This window comes from Takifugu flavidus, chromosome 14 (assembly GCF_003711565.1).
Source record: "Takifugu flavidus isolate HTHZ2018 chromosome 14, ASM371156v2, whole genome shotgun sequence".
In the NCBI taxonomy this organism is placed as follows: Eukaryota; Metazoa; Chordata; class Actinopteri; order Tetraodontiformes; family Tetraodontidae; genus Takifugu; species Takifugu flavidus.
In genome coordinates this window covers 3,149,281-3,161,353 of record NC_079533.1, presented here as the reverse complement: position 1 = coordinate 3,161,353, position 12,073 = coordinate 3,149,281, and the positions used below count along the sequence as shown (strand labels likewise).

General features: G+C 40.3%; 1 protein-coding gene across 1 annotated transcript; it reads left to right on the top strand.

Moving 5' to 3' along the window:
- The first annotated feature begins 7,217 nt into the window (after nt 1–7,217).
- LOC130537518 (eukaryotic translation initiation factor 4 gamma 3-like) lies at nt 7,218–11,044 on the top strand. Its single transcript, XM_057054394.1, has 10 exons — nt 7,218–7,247; nt 8,354–8,656; nt 8,742–8,871; nt 9,091–9,327; nt 9,479–9,583; nt 9,667–9,988; nt 10,076–10,242; nt 10,339–10,423; nt 10,604–10,741; nt 10,873–11,044. Exons 3-10 carry the CDS (start codon nt 8,767–8,769, stop codon nt 10,962–10,964), a joined length of 1,251 nt encoding a protein of 416 aa, XP_056910374.1. The 5' UTR covers nt 7,218–7,247; nt 8,354–8,656; nt 8,742–8,766; the 3' UTR covers nt 10,965–11,044.
- The last annotated feature ends 1,029 nt before the right edge of the window (nt 11,045–12,073 follow it).

Here is a 12,073-nt window from a genome sequence, read left to right as displayed (position 1 = left end):
TCCTCCCCTGCTCTCCCAGTCCATTGTTAAAACTTAGAATTGTTCTGGATTTGGATTAAGTGTTTGGGACAGCTAGTCATGGAGCATATCAAGTTTGTATTCAATTCCCTCCCTGCTCTGTTGTGCCAACCCCTAGGTTGCTGCCCCAACCAAGCAAATTTTTAATCCTGATACATCAAACACTGAACATATCTCTAAGTACTGTTTACACACTCCTTTAATTTTTTTATGAGCACATTACAATTGACAATTGCTAAAACTTCTGTATATATTTGATGCTTTTACTATATATTTTATATTTTTACTGTGTACTGTTTTTGCTAGTTTTTTTAGTTGTATAATATTGTTTTTTACATATTATAATATGTTTTTTTTAAATAATTTTTACATGCTCCTTGCATATATATTTACATTTATCATATCAGTATAGGTTTATTCATTGTTTTACAGAATGTATTAATTGTCCAGGGGAGTGGGAGTCATCAAATTTCAATATGTCTGTGTGTGTATTGCAGAATTGACAAATAAAGCTGACTGACTTTAAAAATTGTTTCACTATAAATGTTGAGACAAAGTGCACTGCAGTTTACAGTGCAAGGTGAAATGTATGAGATCCTGATGAAGCTGAAAGTTGCAAAAATAGATGAACCTGAAAACCTTGCGGTGTAAATCATTCACTGTTCAGTCCACAGGGTAGACAACGAGTATCGATTGAATAATGACTCTTAGACACCCGCCTAACAGGGAGATAGAAACTCAAGCCTCCACAAAAGTGCCACACACACACGCACGCACGCACACGTACACACAAACACATACACACAAACACACACACTACAAGCATTAACTGCTTTAGCTATTTTAGTACAAATTAAAGGCATCAATTCAAAATACAGACTAATAGCAAGGAATTCCTTTATGGTGCCCAGACCTCAGTAACATCTGCATCGGCCGGGTCACTATAGGCACAGGAAGCCAAGGCTATTGAAACAGCTTTTACACACAAACTGCTAATCACCTTCACAGTCAGTCAATGTGATCCAAGACTTTAGACTGTTTACAGCACAGAATTAGGATGGTGCAAGCACCGAAGGGTAACCACAGTGAGCACAGTGGCCTGGATCCAGGCTGCACGCTTTAGGCAGCCTGATGACGAAGAAGACATGTCGTGGCCCCTGAGGCTCAGTTTATTTCCAAGATTGCTCGAGATGAATGGGTATATTAAGAAGAAAGGGAAGGAAGGGGGGAAGGGGATGCTGCCAGTGTATTGCCTCTGTAAAAACCTGATGTGAGACTTAAAGATAAAGAGGTGGAGGAGGAAGAGAAAGAGGAGAAGGAATGGAAGAGAGAGCCTGTCTTCAATAAGCAGCAACAGAGATGAGGCACTGGAGCATTTTTTCTATGTTTCTGTATACTAGTGTGCTGTAAAGATGCCAAGAATGTAACACCACCTTCAAACTAAGATAATGTGTGTTCATCAATCCTTTTTGGATTTTTTTCAGTTTGTTTACTGCAAAAAGACTGATTTGTTATTCTTATTTCCTGTTAGTAACATGAAGGTCAAAATCATTTTGCTAAAATCAAATTTTTAAAAAACCCAATATTATACCTCTATCGAATTGAAGTTTGGGGGTATTTCTTGATCCGTGACAGTTCATCTGTGTTTTATGTTAAAGGTTCTTTTCACTCCTTATCTTACAGCGCAACCTGGTGGTTAGTTGATCAAACAGAACATTGCCAAATTATTATTATTAATATTGTTATTACAATATTACAGTGTGGGGCTGAGTATGAACAGATTTTGTCTTGGTCATTTTGTATGTTTAAATAATCATTATTTTTCTGTAAAAAAATAAATAATTGGAAACAATTAAATTTTAAAAATATCTTATCCATTAAAAATTGTATGGAAAAAGTATAATATGCTTATAAGGGAAATAGGATGTCTACATTTTTCTGGGTTTGTCACAATGAAGACATTTTTGTTTTGCAATGATTAATCAATTAGGTAATTAAATAAACCTGTTCTTCCCGCAGCTAAGTCTGCAGTTCATGATTCTGTTACCTTACTCTGACCCTCTTTAATCTTCTGGAAAATGTCACAAGACCACCAGATCATTAAGTCCTCCAGACCTTAATATGAAATAATACACTGCCTGGCCAAAAAGTCACCACATGGATTTAATTAAGCAAACCGTTAAGAGCCTCCTAATGAGTAATTGTTGCATTGGTGATTATCTTTCAGCTGGCTACAATTTTTTTTAACCCACACTGATGCAAAGAGTGCTTTTTTAGTCCTTAAACAATCATGTTGAAAGACATATCCTGTGGATGTGGGAAAGATGTTATTTTTTTGGGCCAGGGTGTATGTATCATGATGGTTATATAAATGACAAAATATAATGATACAATATGTATGTATACAAATTACTTTATATTTAGTTTTTTGAGCATGTTTTCTTCATATTACATAAAAAACAGATATATTCTTCTCCCGAGGTTTATTGTACACCTGAAATAAGACATCCTTTTCTTTTTCACTGTAGTGATCTGTCATTATGTTTCAGCTCTGGTCCTTGTCTGGCGCTGATGTCTTTGTTTTCTTCAGCGCTCGATTCAACTCAGCTGTTGTAAACGGTATATTTAACAACTGATTTGTATCCTCTTCATGCTGCAGCAGCTCTTTATTCTACTTTACTGTACTTTCTCTTCCCCTTCTTACCTCTTTACTAATATCCTCTGAAGTGTGGAGTCTCATAAACATTTCTGCTACCTCCTCGTCCCTTGCTGCCTTTACTTCACCATTTTTAGGCAAGGGTAGTAGCCAAGTTTCTTTTTATCTCCATTCAATGTTTTTTATCATCTGTTTCCCTTCCTACAGAGTTACAGAACCTTCCCTATCCCTCCTTTTTTAAAAAAAAAATATTTTATGATTGTTCCTACCCTGGCTTGTGATCTGATAGCTCTAATTTCTTTTTAACATAAACATTTTATTTCTCACTTTTATTTAGACTGTCTTGCAGCTTCTAGAATTTCTGTACACAGTGACTTAACGTATCAATATGATCATCCACATTAATTTTCCCAATTTCTAGCTCACTAACACTCCTAACTTTCTCCCAATCATCATTTCTAAATGTGACCCTGGACAATACAGATAGAGAAGTTATTAAGAACCCTGCCTTCACCACTGGCAACTCATATATTGATTTTTATGTTCAGGATCATAATAAGTGAGCATGTTCGTGTCAAATGTTAATCCACAGATTGCTAATCTGTATCGAGTTGCTAATCAGAATTGGCGTTGACATAAGTGAAGTGATTTCGTTGGTACAATGATGGAAATGTACAAAGATAGTTCTTTCACTCCTGGAAAATCTACAAACACTAAACAACTGGTGCAGGTTGTAAATCAGCCATCACCGCTTCATGTACAGACAAAAACACCAGTGCACAATGTAAACCAAAAGAAAGGAAAGTGCTGTAGGTGTGGGAACTTCGGACACTGGGCACATAAATGTTAAATTAGACAATTCTCGTATAAGAGAAATCAATTTGCGTCGCGGGAGCACAGTAGGGAGGCCACTGATGTAGTGAAACAGATGCTGAACTTATTTTGCAAGCTGCAATAATTACATTTCTCATTCGCCCTCTGAAAATCCTCTAATACCAAAGGAAGATGATGGGGCAAAAATATAAATTTTGGTTGATAGCGGAGCAACAATTTCGGCTGTTTGCTCTACTGAAAGTGTGTGCACACTCATGTTCACTACTGTGGGTACATCTGCTGCAGAGTAATCTCACATTTCAGTGGCAGGATCACATGTTCAACATGCACTCCTCATTTCTGAAAGGACTCCTGTGAGTTTGTTATGAAGAGGTTTGTTGCGTACGCGGCATGCCAGCATTCATTATGCTCCTGATGGTTTGTTTTTCACCATTCCTGACAATAAAGCATTACACGCTGTTCAGTATTTGCAATCTGCAAATAATTTTTGGGTATGCTGGATATTTCCACATTAGTATTGCGTATTGTGACCATGTCAACTGCTTGTGCATCTTTGATGTCTGATGAGGCCTTTGCATGAGTGTTTCTGTGTTGCTGCTCTTGATTACTACAGCATATATAGCAAAAACAAATCAAATTGGACTGTAAAAATTATTTGATCGTTGGTCCTGAACGGTGCGTTTGGCCAATTCAATTGACAAATAACAACAAATTTTGTACAAACCTCATGATATGTTGCCTCACATTGAAGTTGCTGTGAAGGCTGTTGTTGATGAAAACCCACTGAGTGAAATGATTAGAAGGTGCCACAGTCTCCAGCCGTTGCCTGGCGGCCTTCAGACTGCCACTTCTTTGGGGGGTGATTTGTTCTTGTTGAGACTTCCATAGAGTGCTTCTCTCCCCAGAGCCCTTTTATTCTACAAAGAGCACCTTTTCCTCTTGTGTTTGGACCACTGTCTGATCCGTTTGAAGTTCCTTATGGGCCAAACATTACTACATAACTACAATTTATTTCCAGTAAGTATTTTTATTTGAATCACACCAAACACACGCATACACTTATAATTGTCATTGCTCTCCTTGACACATGATTCTTTTACTGCAGGTGACATTTAAGCTCATCAGTAAAGCCTTGGTCAAATACCAGTCAGTGGTAAAGCTAACTTTGATCCTACCAGCCGCTGTTGAACTTAGTGTGGAGCAGTTCCTTTTTCATTGATGACCAGCAGTAAACCACAGACGAGCGTGTTGTGTACCTCTCTTCAGGTGATAAACGGTGAGCTCCACTGCGCCCCACTGGAGATGATACTGATGGTGATGACAGCAGGGGACTCTGTAGGGGAAAATGCCGTCATATCACCATTACCATGGACCAGCCTGGATGATGAAGTCCTACTGATCATGGAGAGGCCAGAGTATTGCATGGACCTGTTTGACTACATTGACGGGCCTGGCTAAGGTAATAACGCTGGCTCATGAACGTGTTACAGTGGACCGCCTTCCACCACTGCAGAGCTCGGTCTGATAATATCCTTGGATGTTCTTTAACTCTTCTTTCTGTCCATCAGGAATTCGTGAGGCAGCTGGTGGAAGCTGCAATTCAAATCCATAAGGCAGACGTGTTCTACCATGAACTAAAACCAGAAAACATACTGATTGAATACGATGGAGCCCGGCTCATTCCTCGAGTGCGCATCATTGACTTTGGTTGGGGCTGTTTTGTGACGCCGGGATATCACAGCTACGTCGGTACGGCTGAACTCATGCTGATGTCTGATTTGGAGCTTTTCAGTAGACTTTAATTCAAAACCTTTTTCTTTCCTCACAGGAACCTCTTTCTATGAGCCTCCAGAGTTTAACCACCAGGGAACCTACGACCACCAATGTGACCACCGTCTGCCAACTCGGCTCCATCCTCCTCGTACTACTGAGTGAAAATACTGACATGTTCACATGTTAGAGTTGAAACAGAGCAACCCAGTAATACCCTGCGTGAATCAACAAAACACACACACACAGGTACCTTGCAAGGGAGAGCGAGCAGCTGTTCACTCTGGAACACCCTCCGTCGGTCTGCTGCTGCTCTGCAAACCTCCTTCCTTTATTCACATCAGCTCGTTACCCATGTGGAATTTTCACCTCCTCCCGAGATGCTTTCAGGGTTTCAGATAATAACCTCACAGTAAATCTGGTGCTCTGGACAGGTGTACTAAATCAAGAGAGGTGAAAAACACTCTGTTTCTTCTTCATGCACTTAGGTGCTAAACATACAAATGCATTTAAATGATAACAATATAATAATTATTCTCACATCACAACAGGGATGCAGCACCGCGAAAATTTCCTCACCCAGACCATAATGGAGTTGAAAGTGTCTGAAGGTAAAGAGATGCTACTGCTTCTATTCTTTATTAATATTTTGCAATTGTCCGAACTTGTAATTAATGAATGCAGCTTTTGTGCTCAAAGTCACTGTTCTCTCTGTCTACCCTCCTCAGACTGTAAGAAGTTTTTGAAGAGCTGTGTCCTATTTAACCCGGATCAGCGTATTACCCTGGAACAGATGTGGTGCCACCCATGGTTCTGTTCAAGTGCCCTGCGAGAAGCACAGCCCTGAGGTTATTTGACAGCCGATGTCCCTCTTTTTTACTGTAATTTTCAGGAAATTTGAACCTTACAATTATATGTTACCCTTTATCACTACTGCCTAAATACAAACACTATTATCCTACATGTCACAATATCGGACAAAATGACTGGTGTCTGGTCTCTGCTTTGTTTCTAAGTAACTATTTTTATTATATACCCAGCCAAGATGGGCCAAAATGGGGACCGTGTGGTGGACTAGGGGCTCGGTGTATGCTTTTAGAGGTTGCTCAATAAATATTACCCATGTTTTGGTGTCTAACTGCTGAAAAAACAAGTCTTCCAAGTCTGAGGCTCTGAAACAAAAGAAACCCTGGTGGCCTTGACAGACATTCATTTAGTGTAAATTTTAATAACACAGAGCCCTTTTATTCTACAAAGAGCACCTTTTCCTCTTGTGTTTGGACCACCCTCTGATCCGTTTGAAGTTCCTTATGGGCCAAACATTAGAATCATGTGGGATAAGTGACATCTGCTCCACTTCATGTTCCTAATTCTAAGCTACTCATGATCAGGCAATATAAATTACCCTAAAAGCAATCAATCAATCAATCAATCAATCAATCAATCAATCAATCAATCAATCATCAATCAATCAATCAATCAATCAATCAATCAATCAATCTATCTATCTATCTATCTATCTATCTATCTATCTATCTATCTATCTATCTATCTATCTATCTATCTATCTATCTATCTATCTATCTTTATATAGCGTCTGTTACAATCAGAATTGTTTCTAGGCACTTCAAAGAATCCCAGGGCCTGAACTCCAACAAGCAACAGTGGCAAGGAAAAACTCCCCTTTAACAGGAAGAAACCTTGAGCAGGACCAGGCTCATGTAGGGGGACCCTCCTGCTGATGACCAGATGGGTAAAGAGAGAGGAGAAGGGGGGAGGACAGGTAGAGGAGAGAATAGGTAGCAGAGAAATACATTATATTAATTAAAATAAGCTGCCAGTAGAGTTGGGTTGAGTGGGTCAATGGGGTCAGAGGTCAGTAGGTCATTTTACAGATTATGAAGGTGGCGACCTGTACATGAATACAGAAGGGGGGGGCAGAAAATCTACACAAGAAATAACATCACAGGTTAGCAGCTTGAAACATATGTGTCTGCAAAGTTTGCCACATGCTTCACAACTGCTGCAATTCAAATTTAACACAGATGAGTTGGTTTTAGACCTGTTGAATTCTTTATGGACACAGTAGAAATGAATTCAGTTTAATTAATGTAATAAAACTGATGAGAGCAAGATCACTTCTAAAGAACAAAGTAGATGGAGGATTGACTATTAGACCAAAAGCATAGGCACAAAGCCAGATGGTGGGGATCTGCTTGGAGAGGCGGAGTCACAGAGCGCATCAAAGGTCAAAGGATCAAGGTCTCAACATGAAAGACAGGGGTTTTTTCATTGAAGTAAACATGAAAGACCTCACATAAAAGACCTAACTTCTACATACCGGTTGTTAAATCCGGCTGAAGGTTTGCAAAGCTTAATCCAAACCAAAGCACCTGCTAAAAACAGTTAATGCTAATTGTAACATTTAAAAAGGAACAACCAGCAAAACTACAGTCCAAATACCGACTTTCTACTGCAAGTGAGTGAACTCCCTTTTCTGATAGTTTTAAGATAACTGCCACTGAGCTTTTACAAGGCTGCACTTTTAGTCGTCTTGAAACTATGAACGTTTATCTTTTCTTTAGCATTTTTACCATATGTATTCATATTCTCATATCTTCATGACCACTTTATCCTTTTCGGGGTCATGGGGAGGGCACACATATAGACAAAGGCAGGGTATACCCCTGGTTGAGTTCATCACAGGGCCCTATGTGAGCTATTGTGGGTTTGGTACCTTACTCAAGGGTACCTCGGCAGTGCTCTGACTAGGCAGTGCTTCTTACACCTTCCTCTACTACCTTCCTTGCTTTGTCTGCACTAGGGCCTGAACTAAGAACCCTCCACTTTTCAGCCAAGTCCCCAACAGCTACCGCCACCCCCATATTCTTCAATTTATTCAAAGCACCAAACAGAAAACAGGCCATTGTGGAAATTTTAGGGTGAAATTTTCCCTCAGTCTAAAACATTTAACACTTCAAAGAAAATGGCATATTTGTATGTGACACTATGAATTTACTTGTCATTCTAAATTATAGCAAAAGTTTGTTTTTTTGTTTTTTCTTGTGGTTTCAGACTCCAACAATGAGCACTAACAGTTACCGGGCAGGACAGGTTCCCTCCATCAGAAGCTCCCAGTGTGGTGGCGAGGGACATGGACGGACAGAAGGGATGACTGAAAATCTGATCAGAACTTTTCGGGGCATCCTCAACAAGCTCACCCCTGAGAGGTTTGAGAGCCTCATGAAACAGGTGGATGAGCTCAACATCAACAATGAGGAGACACTGAACGCGGTCGTTGAGCTCATCGTTAACAAAGCTTTGTCCGAGCAGAGCTACAGCGCAACCTATGCGAAAATGTGTCACCACCTGAAGGGGGTAAACTCTGCATTCTTTGTCTGTACGATTGGTTGAATTTGGACCAGATTATTGTTAATGATATGCCAAACCTTTCCCACATCAGCTGATGGTCTCGTCCCGGAGCAGCGATGGATTTGTTTACTTTCATAATCTTCTGCTCTAAGAGATGTCAGATGGAGTTCGAGAATGGACTTCTGAAGGAAAAGGAAACCAATGTGTCTGTTGCTCAAGAAGTGAGTACCGGCACGCCTACAGCGGAACGAAATATGCAAGCGCAATTATTGGACTGAAGCTCAGCTTTATAAATGCACCTTTCATGAGAAATTTTTATTTTTCCTACAAAATTGTGCTTGCTCAAAGAACGGTTGAATAGTTAGATTTTGAACTCAAACTTGAATGTAAGCTTTACAGTGTTTCACCTAAATTAAATACATGTAAATCTGCCCTCAAAGGAAGGAGAGCAGCAACAGTTAAAGGTGGACCTGGAGCAGACCAAACTCAAGACCCGCGTGCGTTCAGTGGCAAACATGAGGTTTATCGGTGAGCTTTTTAAGCTGAGAATGATCACGGAGGCAATAATACACACGTGCGCAGTTAAACTCCTCCAGGACGTGTGCGAGGAGTCTATGGAGTGTTTGTGCAAGCTACTGTCCATGGTGGGGAAAGACCTGGACACTGAGACTGAGAGGGTAAGGAGAGCTGTGTGCAACACACACACACACACACACACACCACACACACACACACACACATACACAAATAAACACACTAACACACTGTCCACGCATAAACTGAATGAGTGGGACTCTTATTTTCTTCCTTTTATTTCCTTCCTTTTAGCCAAAACTCAATAGCTACTATGACTACATTTGCTACCTGCTGAAGGAGTGGAAGATGTCCACAAGGATAAAATTCATGTTGCAGGATGTTGTGGCCCTAAGAAAGGTGAGACTTTTTGATGGTTAAATCATGAATCTAGTCTGCAAGTCACGGTTGAATTCTCATCACATCTCATGTGTGACCTTCAGAACAATTGGGTGCCCCGCAAGAAAGATGACGGACCAAAAACCCTTCAGCAGCTTCACCAAGAGGTGAAGCAGGCTGAAGAGAGGGAGCAGTCCCAGTTCAAGAAAGGGCAAAACGCCATACAACAAAGAGGTGGTGGCAGGTCGGCAGATCGCGGCCAATCCTTTAATGTGAAAGACTGTGATGGAGACAGGAAGCAGCGCAACCATTTGGGCAGCAGCTCAACTTTTGAGATGAGCTGGCGACCGAAAGAGAGAGAACCTGTCATGTTCCTGAATGAGCAAAACAGAGGAACACAGATTAGATCTGTCAGCAAAATTCCTGGTAAATAACTGAAAAAGCCAAAAGATTTGGTGCATTCTTTAAGCAGACATCTGGATGGGGTTTTTCACTACTTGTTGCTCTTTGCAGTTGAACACAAGACAACCCCAAAAGGTGGATCATTATCAAAGCCTTTATCAGCGTTGATCGCAAAGGAGGAAGCACAAGCGCAGGATTGCAATGAAGAAGAAGTATACCAAGCGCTAAAAAGACTCCTGCAGAACTCTGTAAATGATAAAATAGAAGAGTGGATCCAGGTAACTCCCGATGAGAATGACCTTTAAACTGGATTTTTCAATAGAGATTGTGACTGTAGGCATGAAACTAACAAAGGTTCCTCTCCCCCCTCCCAGAACACCCTCAATGACAGGCAGAGGTCATCAGAGGGGTTTGTGAGGGCATTGATGAGAGCAGTGTGCCAGTCAGTCATTGTTGACTGTAAGTGTTCTATATATAGAGGCAGAAAACTAAGCCTGTTTCATTAGTTTTAGTCCACATAGATGTCTGTTTTACATTATGTGAGCACATACACAAAACCAGTCTGTGACACTTTATGGTCCATGATTAGATGTGTTCAGTTTCTTTACAGTGGTGTGAAGACAGTGTTTGTGTTGTCAGGTGGGGTTTATACACTGAATACCTATGAGCTGCTCGAGAGAGTGAGCCTCCTCAAGAGGTACATCACTGATGGCCAGAAGCAGCTGGTGGCCCTGAACATTCTGCAGCAGCTGGTGGTCCACATAGATCAACCTGATGGTGAGTGTCACATCGATCCACCTCGACGGTCATGGATTTGTTCATTTTAACTTTGAACTACAAATTCGGATGCCAGTGGTGTTTTTCTATTTACTTATTCCTGTGATTTTTGCTGGTGCGTGTGTGTGTAGGTCTGCTGCGGATGTTTTTTGATGTACTGTCGGATGAAGAAGTCATCCAGGATGAGACCTTCTTTAAATGGAAACATCCACAGTTAATGTGATATCCGTGATCAACTTTTTCACCATGCTCCAAGAGGCGAACAGACGGATAAACTGACGTTGGGAAGAAAACAAAATCTTTTTTTTAAAAGTCTGCATTATTTCATTGTCAGTAATATCATCTGTCTTAATAAAATTTAATTAATGTCCAAATACAAGTCTTTGAATATCATTTATGTTTTAGTGAAGTTGGGTAATATGGTCCCGACTGGCACCATTTATCCTGATGTGATAATCATGTTTTACTTTCTAAAGGAGTTTTGGTTTATTGAGGTTGAATGTTCAAGACAGTTATAAACATTTACACTAAAACTACCTAAAGAGCACAATCTCTAACAAGTATTAATTGTTTATAATGGTGAATGATAAAATAAAGTGCTATATAAAGTAAAACAGATTCTCATATTTTGAGTGTATATTTGTTCTTTTAGTGATACTAAAACATTACACTCAAGCTTGATGTAATGCGATGGAAGTGGGGGGGGGGGTAATTTCTTCACTTTGATCACACATAATATTAGAAATGTAAACTCAAAACGTAAAAATAGTGTTTGTGTATAGTAATCCATACAATTACAAGCGTGTGTGCGTGTGTGTGTGCGTGTGTGTGTGTGTGTGTGACGGAGAGAGGACAGGATAAGCTGACGCCCTAAATGGGCTCTCAAAGTTTCAGACACGCCTGGTGCTCTGCACATGGTTTGGCAATTCATCGCAGTTAGCATTTACAGTACAAGTCTGTCTGGGTGAGAGTGAAATGCACAGAAAGAGGATCCTTCCTGCTCTGGCCTTCAAGCCTCTTGTGCAGCACAATTTTGTGAAAAAATATAATTATTTTTATGATAGCAATCTTAGCAGTAGTGCTTGTGTAAGGTCAAATGAACACTGCTACCAGAATCACAAAGCAGAATACAATGAACAATTTATCAGCTGCTAGGTTGCTTCCGCAGAGAATTTACTAGATTATCAACAATGTGCACATGGGTCCCTATCCTCATTTGGCATCTGTTGTCATTGTCGGAAGTAGTGTAAGTACAACAAAGCCTCAGTCCTATTTCTTTTGGGCACAGAGGAACCCGCAGCTGCAACCCAAAATTGGTTAGTGTAATTGGTG